The sequence below is a fragment of the Mya arenaria genome, chromosome 6 (assembly GCF_026914265.1).
Source record: "Mya arenaria isolate MELC-2E11 chromosome 6, ASM2691426v1".
In the NCBI taxonomy this organism is placed as follows: Eukaryota; Metazoa; Mollusca; class Bivalvia; order Myida; family Myidae; genus Mya; species Mya arenaria.
Window position 1 is genome coordinate 7,093,080 of NC_069127.1, and position 25,426 is coordinate 7,118,505.

At 36.7% G+C, this 25,426-nt stretch overlaps 3 protein-coding genes across 3 annotated transcripts; 1 reads left to right on the plus strand and 2 right to left on the minus strand.

Annotated features, from left to right (window-relative positions):
- Positions 1 to 3,488: 3,488 nt before the first annotated feature.
- Positions 3,489 to 11,581, plus strand: LOC128238252 (ras-related protein Rab-39A-like). Its single transcript, XM_052953956.1, has 2 exons — positions 3,489 to 3,804; positions 4,216 to 11,581. The coding sequence occupies exons 1-2, from the start codon at positions 3,587 to 3,589 to the stop codon at positions 4,637 to 4,639; spliced, it is 642 nt and encodes a 213-aa protein (XP_052809916.1). The 5' UTR covers positions 3,489 to 3,586; the 3' UTR covers positions 4,640 to 11,581.
- A 2,220-nt stretch (positions 11,582 to 13,801) lies between these two features.
- Positions 13,802 to 14,849, minus strand: LOC128237136 (uncharacterized). Its single transcript, XM_052952390.1, has 3 exons — positions 14,585 to 14,849; positions 14,321 to 14,457; positions 13,802 to 13,998 (listed from the first exon to the last, which is right to left on the minus strand). The coding sequence occupies exons 1-3, from the start codon at positions 14,808 to 14,810 to the stop codon at positions 13,882 to 13,884; spliced, it is 480 nt and encodes a 159-aa protein (XP_052808350.1). The 5' UTR covers positions 14,811 to 14,849; the 3' UTR covers positions 13,802 to 13,881.
- A 6,239-nt stretch (positions 14,850 to 21,088) lies between these two features.
- LOC128238643 (apolipoprotein D-like) lies at positions 21,089 to 24,915 on the minus strand. Its single transcript, XM_052954763.1, has 5 exons — positions 24,655 to 24,915; positions 24,128 to 24,258; positions 22,574 to 22,659; positions 22,136 to 22,231; positions 21,089 to 21,526 (listed from the first exon to the last, which is right to left on the minus strand). Exons 1-5 carry the CDS (start codon positions 24,775 to 24,777, stop codon positions 21,384 to 21,386), a joined length of 579 nt encoding a protein of 192 aa, XP_052810723.1. The 5' UTR covers positions 24,778 to 24,915; the 3' UTR covers positions 21,089 to 21,383.
- Positions 24,916 to 25,426: the final 511 nt, after the last annotated feature.

The window sequence follows — 25,426 nt, forward strand, 5'->3', positions numbered from 1 at the left end:
ATGCTGAAGGCCGTCTGAACCAAATTTTTAGGTGGTAAAGAGGAAAACATAGATCGAGATTGAGATAAGCACAGAAATTGTGCCTTTTTGCGCTAGGGTAAGCTAGGGTTAAAGTTGCAAGCCATAATTTCTAAGAAAATAGTCACACAACGGCGCCATTTTGCGTTTAGTTTAATGCTGAAAGCCATCTGAACAAAAAAACAGGTTTAGGGGGTTAATTTGGCAAAAATCGACCTAGATAAGATTGAAAACCCTTTCTTGGGTCGAGTTGGCTAACCCTAGTGAAGGGGGATAACAACTTTTTGGACTCAATAATTTTGGGGTAAAATATTTTATTTATAATAGTTAACATTTGTACTTTTTCAAATTAACAGACATGAAATCATGATTTGGTTACCGGCCTTCTGAAAACATGAAACATTCTTAAGATATATAGAACTAGACGCCAATAGAACCTTTGATATATACAGACGTATTTGGACTTTTGATCGTGACGCATGACCTATGTACAGACATTGGTCTTGTGTGCGGCACGACACCTCATCATGTTGAACATTCAAGGCAAGTTTCTTGAGAATCCTATAATGCATGGTAAATATACTGCCCTAACAATGTTCAGTCCGGACCTTCGTTCTATCAACAGTACTCGTTTTGACATTCAGCCTATAAGCGTGACCTTGACCATTGAGGTACACACCTGTGACTTATATGTGACATGCCACCTTATCTTGATGAATATTCATCTCAAGTTTCCAGAAGTTTCTATACTGTTTTGTGAAGATGTTGCTCTGACAAATCATTGGAGCAGTACGCATTTAACCTTGACCTCATTTAACGTTGACCTCTTGTTTAAGCGTATAGACCTGGATGTTTAGCGAGATACTCGGCATGGTGAACCTTATGACACGTTTTTTGAAAATCCTATAATGCATGGTCGAGATACAGCCCAGAAAATGTTGAATCTGGACGGATGCACAACCGCACGCACATACACAGAACCGCCATTGTAAAGACTATATCTTGCTCACCGCATGCAGACCCGATAACAAATAAGTTCTAGCCTCAATCGCTCGCTCTTCCCTTCTTAATTTTATCACAAATGTTCTTACTATTGCTTGATCATTAAATTTGTATGTTAAGTATAACTCATAGTATTTCAGAAATTATTTACTCATTTATTTTAATTTGTGACAAAAACACAAATGTGTTTTCTAAATACATCTCTAAGAGTAATGAAAGTTTATTTTAATACAGATTAAAATTCAACAAATCTTTAAAAACCCGCATGTAAATTCACAGACAGCTGGCTTTATATTATTTCTAGGTATCTATGTAAGTAGATATCTTTGCTGAAATAAATACACACTAGACATTTTTAACATGGATACAGTTAAGAACTGTTAACATTGGAGTGAAACTTAAAACAAACCTCAATATTTGTAATATTTACTGATATTACGTACATTATCAATAATGAATGATGATGAAACAGAAAAGAGTTATGAATTTGACAGCCAGGTTTGTGAGCTAAATGCTTGAACGAAAGTCCTATACCTAAACCATGTGACATTGGGCTCTAGATGAATACATATATATTTTTGTAAACGAATATGAATATATGAGATAAATTTACTACTAACATTATTTTATACTGCATACTGTATAGTTTTACCTTCAATACAATATTCCACTTATTGTTATTTTATTGGTCCCAGATATAGCTGAATATAATAAAGCCCTTAAATATGGATTAATACAAATTACTACCCAGAGATTTTATTATTATGGCACATTTTAAAAGATTCCATAGCATCTCCACATTACCTGTAATCTGGTCGCTTAGCTAAATTCAGGACTTCAGTCTCAAACAGCGACATCATGACTAGCTGCAAGTAGACGATCACCCAAGTGGACTTATAAAATGGATATCAAGGACCTTGACAGTTTGAGATCAATTGACCTAGTTGTTGATCTTGTTAAATAAATCCGTCTACAAGAGTTATTCATCGAACATTCTTCCTGTCGTCCCATTACTTTGGTGCCGGTATTTTGTTGACAGTGACAACTGATGAGCCTGTGTCCTGCTGATCCGAATGGCCGCGCCACTTACCTGTCAAGTTAAACAGTTTAAAGTTTTATTTACATCTTTGGCATGTAATATGCATGAGATGATGACATAGAAACAAGTTTGAAACAGTTTAAACAAATCAGTAAAACATGTATCAGTAAATGCATTCCGAGTTTAAAACACAGTGAACATAATGTGTGTACTACTAAACGGTTGAGATCAAGTTGAAAATAATGTTCAAACAAAACACAATAATATCAGGCTTTGCACTCTTACTCGCTAATAAGATGTACAAGAATTAATTTAAATGTTTGAATACCAATAAGGATAAATAAATGTCGAAAACTCTTATTAAGAATACCGAGTTTAATTTGAAATAAAGGTGCAGAAGACACGATCGGTATTTCTACCTTATGAGACGATAGTAAATCACAGTAATTTTTTTAGCACTCACTAATCATTTAATATTTTTGTGTGTTCAACTATTAAATTTATACACAGTTACAATCTTGTTATCAGTAATTAATAATGATTTTCCAAAAATGCATTATTAAGTAAGTAGTTATAAAGGTTTATCCGACTCAACAGTTACGTTTGTTATAAAAGTGTATGTATTGATTTTGAATAAGAGTGTCACTTTAATTAATTTACTTACGTGAGAACTCATCAATGAAATAGAATTGTTATGAAAAAAACTAATAAAGTCAAATTCAATTTCAAAATATATTGTAGCAATCGGAACACCTCGGCCAGTATCCAACAGGAATTAGTCTAACTCGAAGCTTGCCGGAGATGACCGAGTTGTAACGATTGATAATGTAGCAGGCTACCAGTCTACATGTAGTTTATTTCGCTTTATCTCAAGAAAAAAGAGTGACACAATTAAATTATGTCGTCGTTGTAAATTCATATATATTTGTGTAAAATTTAACATTTGCAAATCTATAAATGTTGCTTTTGAAGTCTTGGTCACCGGTCAGGGGCCGTATTCAATAAGCATCTTAGTGAATATTTTCAACTTAGTGGGAATTTCGTAATTTTTGACAACGATTATTTTAAATACCCGCTACTTTTCATCAGATTTATTCATATGCATATATTGTTTAGACAATTTTCTTGCTTATTTTCATATTTTTGGTATAGAAACATTGTTCGTTTTCTTAAAATTCAAATTAGAAAAATGGCAATTTTTCACTTAGTTGAAAATTATTACTATGATGCATATTGAATACGGCCCCAGATCAAACGTAACATCTCCAACAAGCTTCTAGATAGTCAATTCTGTCGGATAATGGCCGAGGTATTCCGATTACGGTCAGATGTCGGCCATGTTTGTTCGTGAGAAAGAAGCGTTTTGATTGGTTCTTGTTTCATAAATGTCCAGTTAAACGTTTTGTTACAAACGTTAATATATGTCAAAATATTGACAGGAGAAACTGCGTTTGTTTACCTCTGTAGCATATTTTCATATGAAATAAATGACATAGAAGAATCATATCATTGATTTTAGTGTTCAACATGGTTGAACCAATCTTTGACTACCAGTTTCGTCTTATTTTGATAGGAGACAGTACTGTAGGAAAATCTTCTCTCCTAAAATATTTCACTGATGGAAAGTTCGACGAGTTATGTGATCCAACCGTAGGAGTAGACTTTTTCGCAAGGCTGTTGGAAGTGAAGAATGGGGTGCGTGTGAAACTGCAACTGTGGGATACTGCGGGGCAAGAGAGATTCAGGTGACACTACTTATATTTTTCAGCACTTTAAGTTAAACACTGGCAATACTAACATGACCTAATTAATTCAACATGGCTGCTATCCTCAGCAGCATGGTCTGTGATGCAACTGACATCCGAACTTACATATGTAAGTAATCAATATCATGCAGTGAATAATTATTTCCAAAACATACTATGATGAATACAAAAATGTATTGCATGATTGCTACTTAATGTACATTATCATAGTATGATCAATTATGTGTGTACACATGTACATACTGTATTGATCATACTATGATGTTTAAATTGCCACATTTTGATTTTGTTTTCTATTCAAAACCTAACAAAAAATGTATGTGCTTTTTATTACATTGTGTCTCAAAATTATATATATTTAATTTAATTTTTGTTGTTGAATTGTTTCAGATCAATAACAAGATCCTACTACAGAAACTCAGTTGGAGTTATGCTTGTGTATGACATTTCAAAAAGACAAAGTTTTGAAAGTATAACAGGGTGGCTTGCAGAGGCTAAATTCCACATTGAACCGCACCAAGCAGTCTACATGATTATTGGACACAAAGCAGACTGTGACAATGACCGTCAAGTATCTTATCGTGAGGCCCAACAATTTGCACAGGTAAATGGACTGAAATATATTGAGACATCAGCAAAAAATGGACAGAATGTGGAAGAAGCATTCCAGCTACTTGCGAAAGATGTATATAAGTTATTAGAGGAAGGTAGAGTTAAACTGGAAGATGGATGGGATGGGATTAAACCTGGGTTTAATCGGACTGAAGAACATGTGCATTTAGAAGAAGAGGAAGCAAAATCTAAATGTTGTTGATATTATACTTAAGAGCTTACGTGTGCTGCGCCTATTGTAATTCTATTGTGTTTTCCTCTCTGTGCCATTTAACCATCTACATCCATACCTTAATGTCCTATTAAATGTGCCAGGTGCTTGTCTTTTTGAGCAACTTGCACACTTGATAAGAAACCTTTTTCCCCATTTGTCAAACTTAAAAATCTACTTAATTCTATGATCAGTCATGTATTAAAAACATATGAATTACCCATCAGGCCATCACATAGGGAAAACATGCGAATGACTATGCAGCAATCAATATGCGCTGCATCATAGATGTTAACATCCCCTGGTTTGTTATCCCTCGCCGAATTGAAGGTTTTGGGAGGGGGATATTGTTTTGGCGTTGTCTGTCAGTCTGGCATTCCGTTTGTCCTTCGGTTCACCCGGAACGATATTTTGGTAGGCATTGATCAGAAAATGTTCAAACTTGGTCAGAATGTTCCCCATGATCAAATCTCGACCACATGTAAAAGTGGGTCACATGGGGTCAAAAACTAGGTCACTAGGTAAAATCTTTGGAACAAACAAGAGGTATTATACATGGTCAAATATTCATGAATCATAATCAAAATGTTTTCCTTGATGAACTCTTGGACGTAAATAAAGTGGGTCAGATATGATCAAAAATTAGGTCACTAGGTCAAATCTTAGAAAAATCTTGTCAGGAACCATATCATGGTAATGATTGGTCAGATTATGTTTAAACTTGGTCAGGATGTACCCCTTGATGAAATATGGACCGCTTGTAAAAGTGGGTCACATGGAGTCAAAAACTAGGTCACTGTCTCAAATCTTTGGAAAAAACTAGAGGCATTATTCATGGTCAAATATTCATGAATCATAATCAAAATGTTTTCCTTGATGAACTCTTGGACGTATATAAAACTGGGTCACATATGATCGAAAATTAGGTAAACCTTAGGTAAAATTAAATAAACCGACAGAATCAGAACAGACCCCCTTTCCATCTATTAGGGCATGCATGTTTAATAGGACATTTAAGGTTTGCATACATATAGATCTTCACTTCTTTACTGACTTATTACATGTCATTATTGTTTTTTGAAACTGACTGCAGACTTTTGAAAAGTATTGAATATTCACTCAGATCTAGATATAATGCATGTCAACCTAATGATCAGCTAGTAGTGTAAAGCAGAACCTGTTAAATGCACAAAGTAGTATTGAAATCAAAACATCTGTATATAAATCAAAATGTTTTCAAAGCATGGTAATGTATTTAGGAATTTTTGAAACTGTTTCAACTTTGACCCATGTTTTATTTATACATACCATATGATATAACTTTTATCTGATATTTAAGTATTAAAATTAAAATCTTACTTTTTTATGTATAATTTTTGCATTATGTAGTCATTTGCCTTTTACTAGCATATTGGAATTTAATTGCCCGTATGCTTTTATCCATGAATTATAATATTTTACAAAAAAAAATATAATGTTTTGAAATCAGTAAGCAGTACAGCTCCATATATGTTGATAAGTGCATGGACAGGTACCTGCAGGATGGGTATGTTTTGGAGGATGCAATTTCGGTTCCATGTACCCAAATGATGAAGCTATGATTTTTAATTTATTCTTTCAATAACCCTTTTCATAGATAACATTCCGCCAACTTTGTGACTGAGTTCACATGAACAGAGAATGCATTTCCTCATTTCATTTGTGAAATGTTCAAAAGACTTCCAAACTGTACCAATCTTTGTTGATGATATGGTTTCTTTGCAGTGTTTTAAAAAGGAAACAAACCATGTATTTACTAGTCTTTGTCATGTTTATTCGATGGCTTTAAATGAATATTCGACTCTCCGGGTACCTGTGATTAATAGATGATCGGGAATCTGGGTTCAAAAGTTTTACCCGTCCATGCTCTTATAATCATAAATGGTACAGCAAATGTTTGAGTCAAAATAGATGCAATTTGTAATGTGTTCATGTACAACAGTGCTAGACATTAATGAAATAATTTTGTTTGTACCTAAGATTCAATACACGTATCATAGTTAAATCCTGTGTGTACATGGTCACAGACCTACGCATGAGGATCATCTTTATGAGTCTTTTTTTTGCTACTAATTTAAGCTTTTAGCCTCATTTATTGCTGTTATTGAACCCATTTTTTGCATATCACCTTTTCTGTTAGATATTCATATATTATACATGTATATTTGAACATATTTAATGGCTTTACCTGAACAACCAGTTGAACAAAATATTGGTTGAACTTCATAGTAATTGAAATGTTTACACAACCATGTTTAAGTTTTGATCTTCTTTTAAAAGACTAAGGTCTATTTTGACAACATATATTGTTGGCTAGCAGTTTTACAAGTTGTGATAATGTCTGCACTTAGTGCCAGTATGTCCCTGACATTGTATTATCTTACATAGAAATGTTTTCCTTTAAGACAGCTTGTGTTGATATGTTTTATGTTATTTCACTTGTTATTTATGTTTTAACATCAATGAGTCTTTCTTCTAGTCTTCTATGCTTTGTTATGATTTATATCACATGAATTAGTTCTGTTTGAAAAAAGAAACTAGTTTTTTGTAGTTGAGTTATAATGGTATAGGCTATTTTCCAAAAATACCAAACAAAAAACTCACAAACCAAGGTCAGTTTATTGGGGAATGAGGGGCAGACCAAGGTCAGTTAATTGGGGAATGAGGGGCAGACCAAGGCCAGTTTATTGGGGAATGAGGGGCAGACCAAGGTCAGTTTATTGGGGAATGAGGGGCAGACCAAGGCCAGGTTATTGGGGAATGAGGGGCAGACCAAGGTCAGTTTATTGGGGAATGAGGGGCAGACCAAGGTCAGTTTATTGGGGAATGAGGGGCAGACCAAGGTCAGTTTATTGGGGAATGAGGGGCAGACCAAGGCCAGGTTATTTGGGGAATGAGGGGCAGACCAAGGCCAGTTTATTGGGGAATGAGGGGCAGACCAAGGTCAGTTTATTGGGGAATGAGGGGCAGACCAAGGCCAGTTTATTGGGGAATGAGGGGCAGACCAAGGTCAGTTAATTGGGGAATGAGGGGCAGACCAAGGCCAGGTTATTGGGGAATGAGGGGCAGACCAAGGTCAGTTTATGGGGGAATGAGGGGCAGACCAAGGCCAGTTTATTGGGGAATGAGGGGCAGACCAAGGTCAGTTTATTGGGGAATGAGGGGCAGACCAAGGCCAGTTTATTGGGGAATGAGGGGCAGACCAAGACCAGTTTATTGGGGAATGAGGGGCAGACCAAGGCCAGTTTATTGGGGAATGAGGGGCAGACCAAGGCCAGTTTATTGGGGAATGAGGGGCAGACCAAGGTCAGTTTATTGGGGAATGAGGGGCAGACCAAGGTCAGTTTATTGGGGAATGAGGGGCAGACCAAGGTCAGTTTATTGGGGAATGAGGGGCAAACCAAGGCCAGTTTATTGGGGAATGAGGGGCAAACCAAGGCCAGTTTATTGGGGAATAAGGGGCAGTTGTGCGCTACCATTTTAAACCTGAGTTTAAAGTGACACTCTTATTCAAAATCAACAAATACACATGTATAACAAGCATAAATTTTGAGTGATAAATCTTCGACTACTTACTAAATAATGCATTTATGAAAAATATTAATTACTGATAACAAGTTTACAACCATGTATTTAATAGCTAAAAACGCAAACATATTAAATTAAACGCAGGGTCCTTAATAATAAGAACCATTGTTTTCGAAATTTAATAATCTTTTTGGTAAATTAAAACAATTGTGCTAAATATGGTAAATCTTATTTGGGAGTAATCGTGCATCTTTAGGAAGTACTATGCATTACCGTACTAACAAATTGGAATTTGGAATGTTTTTATTGAAACATTTGGGGAGATATATACTTTGTGGAATTGAAAATATAAACCAATATGAACTGTAAAATCTTATTTTGCTTTGTGACTTTTGAGAATCTCACTTCTATATTTTTAGATCATAAAAAAAGCCATATAGTAATTTGCTGATTAAGTTAAAACCACACCAAAACCATGAAATAAATTATTCTGTTGAACAGTTTCATTCCCAGCAAATACTTTGAATGACTTTATGAGCCTCAAAAGTCATAAAAAGAATTTGATTATATTTTGATTTGCCTTTTACATGTGTTCATTTCTATAGTGCTCACATTTTTAGCTCACCTGAGCACAAAGTGCTCCATGTGACTCATAAAAAGGGCCACGCTACATTAATCTGTATTGTCTATATGAAAAACCTTGAAAATCATTTCTTGAGAACCTATTGGCCTGAATTTACAGAAATGTTCTGAAGGTGAACCACTGTCAAATCCCTTCACCCTATGTTGATTTATAAAACATGGTTGCCAAGGGCTTGGCTAGTTAACACTTTATGTTTATTTGGAAAAATAGCAACCATTGACTTGATTTTAAAATAATTTCACAGAAATATGCCATAGGCAACATGGTATAAAATTACCTACCCCATTACAATTCATAAAAACATGGTTGCCAGGGGCAGGGCTAGTTTTCACTATATGTCTATAGGGGAAACATTTTTGAAATTTTTCCCTCTGAAACCATTGGCCTGATTTTTAAATATCTACACAGAACTGTTCCTTATGTGGACCTTTTATCAAAATTTTTGATACTTACACTGGTGATATTTCACTGATAAAACTCCATATTTCATAGAAAGGCATGAAAGAAAGAGTTTTACAATCATCGAAGACATCAACTTAAAACTTCATGAATGTATTCACAGTAACAATGTGCTCATTAGTGATGAGGTCTATAACTCCAACTTTAACATTGTAAAAGTAATGGCCCTTTGTAACTTTTTAAACACATAGTTTTCATGTATTAAATTACGCCTTTTTAAAAAGGGGGAAGTATTACAGTTTCATCGTATCATACGGGCGGAGGTCTCCAGTATGTTGTCCGATCAATTACTTTATAACCCTTTGTCCAATCAGGTGAGCAACATACATGTACATGTAACCCCGTCTTGGCCCTCTTGGCCCTCTTGTTTGTTACACCAGGTCCTGTCAATAATAGACCACTTACATTTTATAACAATGTAAACCTTTCAATGTTTGTTGTTATGTTAGATACAGTCATGTATTGTGTTCAAGACAGGCTTAAGTGCTGTTATGTTAGATACAGTCATGTATTGTGTTCAAGACAGGCTTAAGTGCAATATGAAACATGAATGTTTAAAGGTTGAAATGCAGAGAAATTTTATTTTCCTTATAAGTTTGTTCATGTATTCTTTCAAGGCATATACACTTGTTAGTATATATATATTTATACATACATTTTACACTCAATAATTGTAGGAAAAATAAGATCCTAAGACTTACAATGTATCTTTCTAAAGTTTGGTTAACTGATTTTACTGTTATGAAGTTATGTTGACATTAAATGATGATTTGAAGAAATAAGTTGAGATATTGTCATAGCGCTGGTTTTGTTCTTTTTAGCTAGTCTGTTTTTAATAAGATAAATTTGCATAGCCTTATTGTTTTAGCACACAAAACTTTAATCTCACCCATAACTCATTAAGGAAGTAGGAAAACCAAACCAAACTTAGTAGCCCCATCTAAGTTGAACATACGTCTATTTGTGAAAAAAGCAATGATGTTGACTGCTCTTAGTAGTAATCTAATGTGTTGGTATCACAAGCTGTTAAAATATGATCTGTGGTTATTATTTGCTTTTTAATTCTAATCTGAATAGGTTGTTGCTTCCATTATGTTGTTCTAAGTACACATGTAAACCTCCATTATACTATACATGTAGTCTAAATATAAATTGTGCTCCCCGAAGACTTGTTGATGATAAGTTTTATTTTGTTTTCAATTTCAGTTAAGTGTGTGTATTCGAAATGCGCTCAAATTACTTAGTATTAATCACATGGTCTGTTGTGGAATACTAGTCATTGGTATTCGTAAATAAACGTGCTTTCAACTGCAAACAATCTTTGTAATCTTTATATGTATGTTCCTGGCATGGGGCTGAAACCATCCTCTCGCGGTATTTAAAGTATTTTAATAAAGTAAATTAGTACTCACAAAATTTTCCTTGAGCATTTTACTCCTTAAGGCAGGTCTATATATAGCCAAGTCCGCTCCATAACTATAACCAATGAATGAATATTAAAACAAACTAAGTACAATTGTTCCCAACAAGGTGCCATATACAAAGGGGTTGTTCCTGCCAAGTTCACCCAGGGTCAAGGCCAATACAAAGTGGTTGTTCCTGCCAGGTTCCTCCAGGGTCAAGGCCACTACAAAGTAGTTGTTCCTACCAAGATCACCCAGGGTCAAGGCCACTACAAAGTGGTTGTTCCTGTCAGGTTCCTCCAGGGTCAAGGCCACTACAAAGTGGTTGTTCCTGCCAGGTTCCTCCAGGGTCAAGGCCACTACAAAGTGTTGCTCCTTCCATGTTCCTCCAGGTTCAATGCCACATTAAGGAGTAACAGGTCGTATGGCCATTTTATTGCCCACTTCTTATCTCTCGTGGTTGAACCGGTGAAAGGTATTACAATTTAATATTATAACATGTCGTTATTTTTTAACTCCAAAGGGGCTTGGAGGAATTCTAAGGGACCACACATTAAGGTTTCGTGCGCAGTCCATTTCCGGTCAAGGTCACTATTAGGGGTCAAATGTCACATAATCATTTTACTATACATGGGCTTCACTTTTACACAAGTACAGCCAATTCTACAAAAACACGTTTCGTGCATTCCAAATTATTTTAAAACAGGCATAGGCCACTTAGAACAACATGGGGCTACTATAACTACGGACTTTAAGAACTACTAAGAGATACCTAAAAGCATTATGAAATGTTATTTTGTTATGAAATAAATTATAATGATTATATCTTAAATTCAGAAAGAAAGATTATTTTGAAGTTGTTCCATGTATTTGCGTATTATTTTTTTTAAATAAAAAAAAATGTTTATGAGAATCTTTGATGACAGGTTGTCACATCAGGTTGTTCATGGAAAAGGAGCCTCGATAAAGTCATAATCATATCGACAAATAGGTAAAATGAATTGAACTTAAGGGATCTGGTTTAATAAGCGGCGAAAATTTCCGGCAAAATTGCAAAGTATTTTTCGAAGACTTCTTGTGTCTATATACATGTATTTTGAAACCCAAAAAGTTATAAAATTCCATCAGGTTATGTTGTATATTACATTGTTGTATATTACATTCGTTTTATGAAATGGCAACCTTCCTGCACATGGTTGTATCAGGTCTGAAGTTTCAAATAACGATATTTTCACAGAATTGAATAGGAGATAAATAGCACCAACAAAGAAGATCCGGTCCTATTGCCATTGTTGCCGACTATCAATTTCACTTTTGACTTTTTAATATTTCGTCGGAAAGCACGCACAACAACATGTCTAAAGGAGTAATCGTTAAAATGCAATCCCTGGTCAAATGGCAACACAGTAGAATATTGTGAAAGAAATCTGACTATAGGTTCATTGTGTATTAATTATTTAAGTATGGTTCTCTGCAGTCCCGATTGTGCCTCGGTCAGCACCGATTTATAAGAGTTTAGTGAAGATGTTTTGAAAAGTGTCAAGTATTTTGCCATTTTCTGATTTATGAGGACTACTCGAGGTTCATGCTGATTGATGAGGACTACTCGAGGTTCATGCTGATTGATGAGGACTACTCGAGGTTCATGCTGATTGATGAGGACTACTCGAGGTTCATGCTGATTGATGAGGACTACTCGAGGTTCATGCTGATTGATGAGGACTACTCGAGGTTCATGCTGATTTATGAGGACTACTCGAGGTTCATGCTGATTTATGAGGACTACTCGAGGTTCATGCTGATTTATGAGGACTACTCGAGGTTCATGCTGATTTATGAGGACTACTCGAGGTTCATGCTGATTTATGAGGACTACTCGAGGTTCATGCTGATTGATGAGGACTACTCGAGGTTCATGCTGATTTATGAGGACTACTCGAGGTTCATGCTGATTTATGAGGACTACTCGAGGTTCATGCTGATTTATGAGGACTACTCGAGGTTCATGCTGATTGATGAGGACTACTCGAGGTTCATGCTGATTTATGAGGACTACTCGAGGTTCATGCTGATTGATGAGGACTACTCGAGGTTTATGCTGATTGATGAGGACTACTCGAGGTTCATGCTGATTGATGAGGACTACTCGAGGTTCATGCTGATGCCGTCCATGATGTGCCCATGATTTGCTCCTTTTGCACTAAGATATTTTAAGGAGAAGATCAGTGGAGGATCGAACATTGTTCCCTCGTGGAAAAGATTTCTTCATGCGTTTATTGGTAAGACTGAATTATTGGCGGCCATTCCACGACGGGATGGGAACAACAGCGATATGTGTACGACTATTATGTCACGACACTGACCGTCACGATGTGAAAGAAATGCATCATTATGAAATATGTTGGCAGCCATATTGTCTAAAAAGATAATTGAATTACAAAAACAATTTCTATATCCCGCCATGCACGGTTTTGCTTAATTATCCCTTTGGGCTGACGACACTTTCATGATGTTTGGTTAATTATACCAGTCGAGACCTGAACTGTCTTTTTGTACGCAATAAGAATCCGTTTCTTATATTAAACTGCATTCTTAATAGTTGCTGTGTAACAAGAGTTAACACAAAAAGATATGATGGGTCCTCACTCCACTCTTGGCAAAACACAAATTAAAAAACTGCGATATGATGGGTCCTCACTCCACTCTTGGCAAAACACAAACTAAAACACTGCGATATGATGGGTCCTCACTCCACTCTTGGCAGTGTCATCCATTTTGCTGCATGCTGTTTATTCAGGCCTAATTGCCGAATGATTATTGCTGGAAACACGTGACTTATACAGCTGAATATTCAAAACACATGAAGCACGTCACTTATAAAGCGGGAAATTCAAACACGTGACATATAAATACATAAGCACCAACGATTACAATTTTCGGAACCAATTTTCTATCGAATGCGCAGAGAGGTCCTCACAAGCATACATATCACTATCATGAAATATATGATACGCCTACAGACCATTCAATTATTTAACAATGCATGTTTTCTGTTGTTGGTTTTTCCCATTTATTATCACTCTTAGTATAATGTCTTAATTCTTAAAAAATCCATAACGACTCGATCATGGCATGCGCACTGGTGATGAACGTAACGGAAGTCATGGTGCGAGAAACTGGGCAGGCTGGACGATCATGTGACCCAGTTCACGTGACATCTGTAACAGCGAGCAACACGGACAACAAGCGCTCGCGCAACAGTCGCCTAGCACCATCCCCTGAAATTTAAAACGGCACTGGAAGGAATCAACGATAATGTGTCGCACTGCGGGCGGGTCCAGTAAAAAGGCAAATACTTAGAAACTCTTATTCCATAATCTCTGTAACATTTTCCACGTAGTTATAACGAATTTTATTTAATAGGTAAACATGTAAAATAGCAATCTCATCAAAAAGCTTTAGGATCAAGTCCCACCGTAGCACTGTTGCATGGCCTCTCAGACTGCAGAACACCCTGATTGGTCTCTACCTAACTGAAAGTTGTCTATAATAAATTTAAAACGAAGTAGTATAAACTAACTGAACATGATTTCACAGTACCCGCACACCACCTAACGTCCTAATCTTGGTCCGGAGGAGTGGCCACACACACGGTAAAGCGGCGGCTCCACGCGGCTCCCCGAGTCGCCCTAACATCGACCCTACCACCAGACAGGGGCAGCAAACAACGTGATAAACTGCAATATATAACACGTGATTTGCGATTGGTGTTCAAAATATCGAAAGTGTCAAAGTAGCTCTATGATATTGTCGCGAATTTCATATTTATGTGTCGACAAAACAAGATGATAATCAAAAACAAACTTGAAAAGCAGCTCTCCTCTTTACAGCTCAGCAAACCGGAACTCCAGTCCCTGTGCCCCAGAGACGCTTGCCACAGCGTTTTATCCGTCCGTTTTCGTGGTGTAAACGCTTCAATAGCGACACGTGAGCCTCGCGCGGAACGTGGCTGCGCAACCACAGGCGTACGAGGAGTGATGTCCACTGCAGGTAATTCATCTCCACTTTCGCTCTCGCAATGGTGTAGCATTATTATTTGTTGTTTTTGTTATTGGATGTATATATCTTATTTAAATACTGTCTTATTAGACATCAACTCACGTTTTTCATAGATTCAAAAATTTGCGTTTCATTTTGAATGAACAAATCATGAATGACTGTAAGAAATCTTGTTATCAATGTTCTTTATTTCAGATAATAAATCGTGATAAAATCGCTCTTTAATTATGACAAATTAATTCAAATAAAACCTTCTTGTTACCTTTTGCTTTTCGATTCATTCTTTGAAATCATTTGTACAGGGCGTATTGTCGTTCTGTAGGAAATGTTCAATACGGAAAGATAAACCAAGCCAAATAGTTTTAATTAAATGGGAGCTGTTTTGCGCCGACGAAAATCGTGTTGTAAATATGATCCCCGTGGTAAAGATAAGACGTGTATGGGTGTCCTATCTGTATATAAAAATGTTACAAATACATATATATAGCACTTTTCAAAAATCAAAAACTGAAGCAAACCCTTTACATTACAGCACAACCAGTCTTTACTGTTCAATCAAAATTTATCGTTTCTACTTTGGTGACTTTCATAAAGTCTCCAGTTTCTCTCGGACGCCGACGTGACGATGATTTTGGATCTTTTAATATCCTTTCGGCATTTGGCGCATGTGCTGGAGGAGAGATGGCTTCCGTCGCGCCTCGGGCCGGGAACTGCGTCATCTAGGCCAAGCTCTTGGATCCTCCGCCGGCGGACCTGATGGCGGTGGCCCTTCCGCAACAGTTTAGCGAGTTTGGGCGCTATGAGCTTGTTGGTTGTTATATCAATCATAGGGAATACCATCTCTTGGAGCTGTTCCCCGATAGCGCGGTTCGTGTTCTCAATGCAGAACTGGCAAGAGCTAGGGCCGAGGATTTCGCAAAATTCGTCAGAGTCACTGCAAGATACAGGCTCGTGTAACGAGGGAAACTGTTGGATATTCACCACACTTGGTTCCCTTTTAATACCGTCCATGACTTTTTGGAAGTAGGTCCTGGTTGGTGGTCGCGGCATACCGTATGAGTTAGCCTGTCCGTGGTCGGACACGCGGTTAAACCGCCGCATTATAACGTTGGGGAACTTCTCTGGAGTGGCGTGCTTCAGGCGGCTTCCCATGATGTAGTTTTTCTCAACCAGGTGCTCGATGTTACCCACGGGCTGTCGGCCCTGCTCCCCCGGGCTTGTTGTGACGAACTTCATCTCTCGGCTCGCAATGTTCTCCCGTCGGATTGAATACAGGGATCTACATAGTATATAACAGATTAATTAAATATAAAGATAAGGACGATGGGGCATAACCATTTCTCAACGAAAAGTATACTCCTAATCATGACAGATTGTTAACACTGGCTACGTCGATGTACGTACTTCCCGTCAATGACGTTTCTATCGCCCTTCTTTTGTCGCTTGGTGACAGTCTGACCGGGTGCCCAAGTGGTTTCCGGTCCGATGCGCCCACTGAGCGGAAGTCCTGTGAGTAGGTTGACCGACTCGCGGCGGGGCGTCAGGTCGAAAGCGACACTGAGGCGGCGACTGGGCCGCCGGGCCATGATCACAGGGTTCGTCTCCATCTGCTATACCGGGGATAAAACAGGCAATGTAGTAACATTCTGCGCTCTTTTTAATACAAGAAAATGTGCGTACAATGTTTCGTTTCCACTAACTGGCCTGCTCTATTTATTTATCCAAGCCTCTGAAGTTCCATTTTTGTCACAAGACAGACCTAAAAAAAAATGTGAATTAAAAATATCTTGCATGTTTCTAACGTCAGATGTTTTTCTAAAAAAAAGTAAAAAAATACGTGACACAGTTAAACGGCCAAAAAGTAAAAAACAGGCCAGCAAACCATTGCCAACCGTGAAATAGATGCTCAAAATTGTCTGCCATTTTTCGTGTTCAAACGTTAGAATAGACACTGATACTTAAATTCGATTTGCCAAAAAAAATGTTTGTAGTATATGTTAAACCTGTAATTTATATAAAAACGTTCAACAATATTCTTTATATGTATAGAACTATTACTGTGCGCTTGATTTATCAATAGATAATATAGGTATAACAATAGAAAACTATGAAAGTCTTCCAAGACAACAATTATATATCGATGGCACCATTTAAAAAAGCCGAACCTACATTTTTTGCTATTTCGGGGTTTTCATCTTTTTATTAACATATTTTAGTTTGCCGCCTTTTTTGAAAACACCGGACTTAACAGCCAATAGAAATTGAGTTTACTGGTCAGAAGAAGTTGCAGAAAAAACCGAACCTACATGTCATTGTATATGACATTTTATATTGTTTTTTTTCCTGAAAAAGTACTAAAATGAAAGTTCGGCACTTTTAAATGGTGCCATCGATATATCTTTTAACAGATATGTATTATATCTGCAATCTGATGTATTTATGTCAATTAGGTTTTATATAAGTGAGAAGAAGAAAAACATCTGTTTAATAAATGTTTGTAGTGGCGAAAATCAACACATGAACATTAAGACGGCCATTCATTGAAATGTCACGTTTCTGTTCGAGGAAACTCATTTCATTAAATCATTTCCGAAATTCCATGCTTATTGAGTTTAATTGACTTCATACATGTACTGCTACAACATAGTGTGTTCACAGAAAAAGAAATCGCAAAATTTGTACATGTATATTGATACACAGAAAATCAACATTTTCCATGTCTGACAGATATGTCACAGCGCTAAAATTGTGAACTATTTGCTTAATACAAAAGCCTTTAATTGTAACATTTTACAAAATATTATTTGATATAAGTTTAAGGCAAAACATATTTTCGAAATGCGCATGATAAAACCTTTCAGATGAATATATGTACGTTTTCATTGGAACAAATATAGATCATGGTCGAATCCGATTGTCCAGCAGTAAATATACGATGTGCATTTTGAGCAATGGTTAAAGAATGTAAGCATGGACTTAGTCGCATAGCCATTTATTTTCTCAAAGTACATACTAACATCCTTTAAGGTTCTAGTGGTCTACATTATATTGTGTAAACTTACCACTAATTTGGCTAGCCACTTTTTAATTCTATCGATCCACCTGATTAAAATTAATACCGGCTGACTGCTGATTTACTGACATAAATGTATATATAGTTGGAAAACCAGAGATAAACTCCGCTCTTTAAACGATATTTTCGAAAAGTGCATGATAAAACCTTTCAGAAGAATATATACATGTTCTTTTTCATTGGAACACATATCATAGTCGAATACGGGCGTCCAGCAGAAAAGCTACTCGGCGCATTTAAAGCTATTATGGTTAAAGAATGTCATAATAAACTCACCAAAATAATGCACCAGTCAATTTTAACCATGCCCCCCCCCCCCCCCCCCCCCCAGGTCGTGGGGTATACCGGGGATAGCCGGGGAAATGGGCCGTGTTTTTACTTTTCAGGTGGCCCCGCAGTGCCGGGTGACGGCGGTGGTTTTGTCTTCACGCCAAATTTAGCGGGAAATTGGCCTTATCTATGGTCCCTTGGGTGCGGGGGCATTTGGCGGGGGTTTTACCAGCAGATTGTCCCCGCAGGGCGGAGACTTTGCCCGGGCTTGGCTGGACCGAAAGTCAAAGTCCCCGCTATTCCCCGGACCTGGGGGGTGGGGGCCGTGGTTACAAATGACTGATGCATAAGTGGATCGATGCGATGCAGTCGCATAACATTGTTTTTGTGTAAGAACATACTAACAACCTATTAATAATGAGTGATCTAAGTTATATTTTGTAACTACCCACTGACTGGGCCAGCCACTGTTTTCATCTGCTTAAAATCAATAACGACTGACTGTTGATTGACTGATATTATGTAATTAAATTACTGCCGCCTCATTTGACAAAATCTAATGCTGACCACGTCACGAACTCGAATCACCATAATACAACTTTTTTGTACCTGTATTTGTCTCTAATCGTTCGGATTTTTTATCAGATTTACTTCATTGTTAATAAGTGTTTGCAATTATTTATATAAATGATAAAAAGATAAACAGGTTTATCTTCATCTGATCTAAACAGCATATGAGTAAGTGTATCTTTTGAATAAGCACATCGAAACATTATTGTGCGCTTAATGTTGGAATATAGTGAAAACGTTTGTTTGTATCTTTCGTTTTAAATATATCAATATAGCATTACAATGAAGTTATTATTTACTGTTTAAAAACACTGAAATTATGGAAACGAAGAAAAAATAGTTACTTAATCAATCATAACTACAGTTAAATCTTGTTTTGTTATGCTTGTTGAAACAACAATGTTCACAACGATATTACTTTAAACAACTGCCATCATAAGTCAGATTTTTGCATTTGAAGTTAGAGTTAAGCGCGGGGTAAATATACGGTATAAATCTTCAATGTAGTTATTAAAATGTTATTCAATAATGTTAGTTGAATACTAATAACCATGTAAATGGCTATCGCTTGATTGCTCGGTCCTAAAATTGCAAAATCGAAAATAAACATTTGTATTTACTTTTCATTCGCTCGTTTCATTTTCTACGTCAATGTTGCTTTTTACTGTTTGAATACAAAAACTATATGTAACTTCATATTCTATGGTGGCATATAACTAACTGTTAATTTTTCGTGTTAACTATCTAGCTATAAAAGCAATATTCCCGATACCTTTTTGGTAAGATAAATATCCTAAGACTAAAATCTGGCTTGAAAGTACCCAGAATTGCCACCTGTTACCTTGTTAGCGAATCTTAATACGTTAACCAGTTATGGTATGTTACTTATTAAATGGAATTCGCAAACAATAATTTGTAAACCTGTTTGTGTTGTACTGCGTAAAAAGATAACACGTGGCAGTCTTCAAGCCGTTTTTTTTCCTAATGATAGCCTAATAACACGAAACAAATCGCGAACGTTTTCAGGTTATCTTACGGCAGTAACATGCCACCATAATGTTGAACTATAATTGTATATAAATATAGTTTTGACAAAACTAAAAGATACATGTTAAATAGCACCAAGTTCAGATACCTTAGATTGATGTTATTCCAATATGAATTTTACTGAAAGGATATTCCAACGATTTTGGTTTCAGTTATAAATTGTTATAAACAAAAAGAAAAGTTTTTACATATCTTGAAATCTTAAAACCATAATCCTAATAAGCAGATTAAACGATTTATATATACGATCACTGGTCAAAATGGTATAATCTCACGTCCAGCGCGTCGAATTTGTCAGACTGAAGCCTTACCTGCACATCAAGGTCATGGTTGTCTAGCTAGAAGCTTTTAAATAGCAAGGGCACCACAAAAGGGGCAGACGCTCACCCTTTTTCAAAGTCGATCAAGGGGCGTTTACTTATAATATAATTCGACATAAATCGTATCCAGAGTTACGGGACATTCTTCATATTTTGCGTACTTTCATAGTGAACAGTGTAGCTTGTTTGTCAGTAGTTAGCGCGCTCGCTTCCGCCACCAATGCATCCTTGGTACGAATCCCGGCTTGGGGGCATGTGTGGCGAGTGGTCAACATGCCCGATACTCTGTTTGGGTTCCTCCGATAACTCAAAACCACATTACTGCACAGCAGCATGCTCACAAGTGTGATTAATATAAGGTTGTAATATCTTGTTTAACAGTCGTTGTAAATTTATTCAATGGCTCTCATGTAATGGTCAAGATTGTGTTATTGCTAAATACGACGACGGGTGTTGTTGTTTTTGTTCGGTATTTTCGAAAAATGGCATTTACTCTTTCAATATGTATATTTTGAATTATTTTTGCGACGTTTTTCACGAAATTTGGACTTTTTATAAATAATAATATTGAGTAAACAGTCCAACCCCGTTGGCTCGAACTCGCTTGGCTCGAATTACTCATTGGCTCGAATAAAATGTAAAGGACCGATCTCTTTATACTGAATGTAAGCCTTCCCGCTTAACTCGATTTTTCCGAGGCTCGAGGTACATTTGCCGGTCCCTGAGGATTCGAACCAACGGGTTTCGACTGTACTCAAATACTCTCTTATTCTTGTGGGCTAAAATAACATCAACAATGATAAAGTTTCAAACATAACTTCTTCAGGTGATTTGGTTCTTTTTAGGAACTCTGATTCGAAAAAATACATTATTTTTGGCATTGGGAGCAAAACCGTATATCGGCTATAAAAATGACCGAACAAGTATAGTTCGTTGTTCGTTCTCTTCGAAATCAGGCGAGCTCAATGTCCAATGATTCACAGATACCTGATGAATGGATTTTAACATATGTAAGAAACAGAAGGCAGGTATGGTACTACATTTACTATGCAACCAATATAAACGGTACGAAATGGACAACAAGAAGGGTAATATAAAAATCGAACAATATTGCACTACTTAAAATAAATTTAAAGAGAGGAAACAGAAGTTCATTGAATTTACTACAGATCGCCAGACTGAACGTATGGTCGTCGTTTTTGCCTGACAGTGTTTCAGAGGGCTTATGCCCGTTGGGGGGGAAATACAATGTCCTGTGAGTCTTATACACAGTCTCGCAACCTGTCGTACAGCACTGGCATATCTCTACTGAAGAAAGCTGCAGTTACATCGGACAGGATGCAGGGGACTGGTCAGTGGTGAGGAGCTTCCAGGTGTGGATCCCGTAACCATCCAGCAGACTGTAGAGTTCTGCCATTTTGGAGTCAGGCACCCCTTGCGCGTTTCGCGTCAGTATCCATGCAAACTCTGGGGGAGAAAGCACACAGGGTTGGTTGTGTATAGAAATTATCAGTGAATTAAATATGAGATTTCACTGTTTCAAACAGTGAAATAACATCTTGATATTTGTCACTGTTTTGAAATTTTAGCCCCATCTCAATTCCAGATCAAACGTCAGCGCGAAATGACATTAGTTCGTATACAAGTTATACAATACAATAATTGATTGGCATTTCACATTTCTTAAAGGCATAACATAAATAGAAAAAAAACGATGATTTCAGTGTAAGATCGCAATACAACAACAAAAGTGAATATTTGAATCGTGACTACGCGACTCGTCAAATAAATATTTTGGTACGCAATGGTGAAATATACTACAATCTTACACTGAAACGATCGCTTCGATAATCCTCTATTTATTTATTATTTGGGAATTTATGGCATGTATAAAGTAAACGCGCACATCATACATATATTTACAAGACAGCAAGAGCGTTTCATTATAAATGCCATTAATAAGATCGCATGAATGTCACTGAAACGAGTTACATGTTAAATGTTCTATCATTCAAATGATGATCTAGCCTTCATGTAGTCAGTTTAATACATGTATAAAAATAAATGCATACGTACGTGTATTGAAAAACCGGGCAAAAGGTGTGCATGACCAGATGACCGTGTACGTATCGTAGTCAGTACTCAGTACCCAGTAGTCACCGCGGGGCTGGTCTAAATATGATAAAGAAATAGTCATAGGTCTGAAGGTTCAATAATACCAGCAATAACCTTTTTAATAAAGGAAAATAATAAATTATACGACTGGAGTTAGACTAGACCCCACTTTCTCATTACTTGAAATGATACCATAACACATTAATTGAGCTTAATCCTGCTGTTAGAAGGGAAACATGGGGTATGCTGGAATTGTAGTACCAGCATAGTATCGCCGTAGGACACAAGATTTAGTTGTATTTCAAACGTGAATTGCATAGTGATTAAAAATAAACGTACCCTTTGTAATTTTTAACATATTATGAATTTACAATTTGAGTACAGATTTGAAGTACTTACATTCCGAGAAGCGTACGCCAAGTTTGGCTGGCTCCCTAGGGTCCTCGACAATGGCGTCACCAATCGCAGAACTATACCTTCCCGAGCTGTAATATTGTACGAAAAAACCCATATAGAAATGCGCAATATATATGTATTATGCTAACATTTTAAAGATAACATAGCTCTAGGATTTACGGTGCATGAAGATACGATTACACAATGGTAGAGTAACAACAAAAAAAAGAAACAGCAGTTACGGCCCTTCTCGAATTTCTCATTTGATTTATGCATGACCTATTTAGTTAACTAGTTTGCCATGGCTCTTCAATACTGCCGCGGTATAAATAACTCAACAGTTACCAACAACGTATCTCCGCGCAAACACATAATGTTAGTATAAAGTTGTGTAAAGGTTGTGGCTTAATGTTTATGTATAACGTTGTGTGAAGGTTGTGGCTTAAGGTAAATGTATAACTTTGTGTGAAGGTTGTGGCTTAAGGTTGATGTACAACGTTGTGTGAAGGTTGTGGCATAATGTTAGTATAACGTTGTGTGGAGGTTGTGGCTTAAGGTGCATGTATAACGTTGTGTGAAGGTTGTGGCTTAAGGTTGATGTACAACGTTGTGTGAAGGTTGTGGCATAATGTTAGTATAACGTTGTGTGAAGGTTGTGGCTTAAGGTTTATGTATAACGTTGTGTGAAGGTTGTGACTTACGGTATATCTATAACGTTGTGTGAAAGTTGTGGCTTAAGGTTTATGTATAACGTTGTGTGAAGGTTTATATATATATACCGTTGTCTGAAGGTTGTGGCTAAAGGTTTATGTATAACGTTGTGTGAAGGTTGTGGCTTAAGGTTTATGTATAACGTTGTGTGAAGGTTGTGGCTTAAGGTTTATGTATACCGTTGTCTGAAGGTTGTGGCTAAAGGTTTATGTATAACGTTGTGTGAAGGTTGTGGCTTAAGGTAAATGTATAACGTTATGTGAAGGTTGTGGCTTAAGGTTTATGTATACCGTTGTCTGAAGGTTGTGGCTTAAGGTATATGTATAACCTTGTGTCAAGGTTGTGGCTTAAGGTTTATGTATAACGTTGTCACAAGGCTGTAAGTAAATTCAGTTTTAACTATTTTCCACTAATTGTTTAAACTATAACCAATGTTAAAAATAATTTTAGGCAAGAATCTCACTCTGGTTTATAAGTTGCAGAATGATACTGTGTATTTTTTGTAATGGAGTAGCATCATTGTTAAACGTTGTGTTAGAACTTTGAGAGACGTTTTTTTCGTGGTTTCCTATAAGTATAAAAAAATCGTTGTCCTAAAGTTGTTCTGGTCGTATTGTTAGAAGCAGTAACCAGAATGATTACAGTTTATTCTACTCGCACATGTTAACTCAACCGACATAAAGTGCATAATTCCGAACGTTAGATGCGAAATACGTACTTTCCTCCCAAACAAAGTTTTTTATGAAAATTATTATAAAAAAAATATAACGGTGAACATATCAATTTATTAGAAAAACTTCAAAAACATCGTGAATTACATATCTATATCAAATAAAAACAACTTACATCCTTCTGTACCCAGTGTTGTTGACTTTGACCACGCCCCCGGTCTCTAAAGTGTATTCCGCGCTCACGCATTCCATACCAGCCTCGAATACCGCAAAATATCGTTTCTGTTCATACCATGGGCCCATATACTGTAACAAAATATAAAGCATATACCAGCGGTCGAAATAAGCACAAGCCTTGCAATGGTAAATGCCAGCAGAGCGTGTTCATATTCTAGAGTTTCTATAGCAGGGCTTGTTAATATTTTTGATGCCAACGCTAATGTAAAATTTAATGCTTGTTCATTCGAAAGTGTAATGTATATCAGGATCAAATGGGTATCACTTGTATCATTTTCAAGAATAAGTATTGTTTCTACTTTTCAGTTTTAGTAAAAGTAACTAAGAGTTCACCAATGTATTAATTAGCATTGAAGAAATTTTAACCCCGTCCATTCACTACATAAAATTGATTTGAATTAGCATTAAAAGGAATAGCTGAATTATCAAGGAAAGTGGTACATTATTGTGCCGTATTTCACTTACCCGTGCAATGTTGAAGTTCTGCTGGACCTGTACTGTTGGGCAACTCCCCCACGATATAATCTGACCCCAGCTACCCCCCAACACACAGGCAAACGCCGCGGCCAAAAGGTACCACCGACACATTGCTCCAGTGGATTTTTAAAATTTAAAACAAATGTAAAATTCCTTACAAAATCCGCCTTACTGCTTACTAAGTTTTATCTTTTGAAAAATGATATTGTCAATCTAGACCTGTTTATATACGGCCAGTTTACCGAAAGGTCGGTGTTTTAATTACTGTGATGTTGACTCAGTCAAGTGGGTGCTTAGCGTTGACTGTTAATTGAGCTTGACTTTAAGTGCAGTGTACTGTATTAGTAAGAAGTTTTATATAAGTTCTTTACAACGTATGTACGTATATGTGGCGTGATGAACGAGTCACATTTTAGTCCGCATGATCATGTTTTGGTAAATCACAACGATAAGAAGTTTATATTGTTTCATAATTGATGAACAGTGTTTACGTCAGGTTTGTTTATAACATATCATCCATTTTATTTTTTGAATGAGGGAAAGGCTTTCTCCGTCAGAGAAGATTATTGAGTAGCTACGATTGTTGTCAATGAACAATCTCAATCAAAACAATACTATTATTGATCATACTGTGTACGTATTTATAATCAAATGGTGCAGAAAATACCAGACAATCAGTCTCCGTGGTAATATTTGTTTGGTTACTGTCGGCAATAGTTCGGTGCTCAAATACTCGCTCAAGTTGTTTTGGTACCAACCC

Bases quoted from the DNA above. Each gene is read 5' to 3' on its own strand.
- LOC128238643 (XM_052954763.1), bottom strand. From the start codon at position 24,777: ATGTGTCGGTGGTACCTTTTGGCCGCGGCGTTTGCCTGTGTGTTGGGG. The intron at 22,660-24,127 runs GTAAGTTGTTTT...ACAATATTACAG, and splicing joins AACACTGGGTACAGAAGGAT to CTCGGGAAGGTATAGTTCTG. The intron at 21,527-22,135 runs GTACGTATGCAT...TTTCTCCCCCAG, and splicing joins TGCCCGGTTTTTCAATACAC to AGTTTGCATGGATACTGACG.
- LOC128237136 (XM_052952390.1), bottom strand. From the start codon at position 14,810: ATGCTACACCATTGCGAGAGCGAAAGTGGAGATGAATTACCTGCAGTG. The intron at 14,458-14,584 runs GTTTGTTTTTGA...TATATATTGCAG, and splicing joins AGAGGAGAGCTGCTTTTCAA to TTTATCACGTTGTTTGCTGC. The intron at 13,999-14,320 runs GTACTGTGAAAT...TTTAAATTTCAG, and splicing joins GGACGTTAGGTGGTGTGCGG to GGGATGGTGCTAGGCGACTG.
- LOC128238252 (XM_052953956.1), top strand. From the start codon at position 3,587: ATGGTTGAACCAATCTTTGACTACCAGTTTCGTCTTATTTTGATAGGA. The intron at 3,805-4,215 runs GTGACACTACTT...GAATTGTTTCAG, and splicing joins GCGGGGCAAGAGAGATTCAG to ATCAATAACAAGATCCTACT.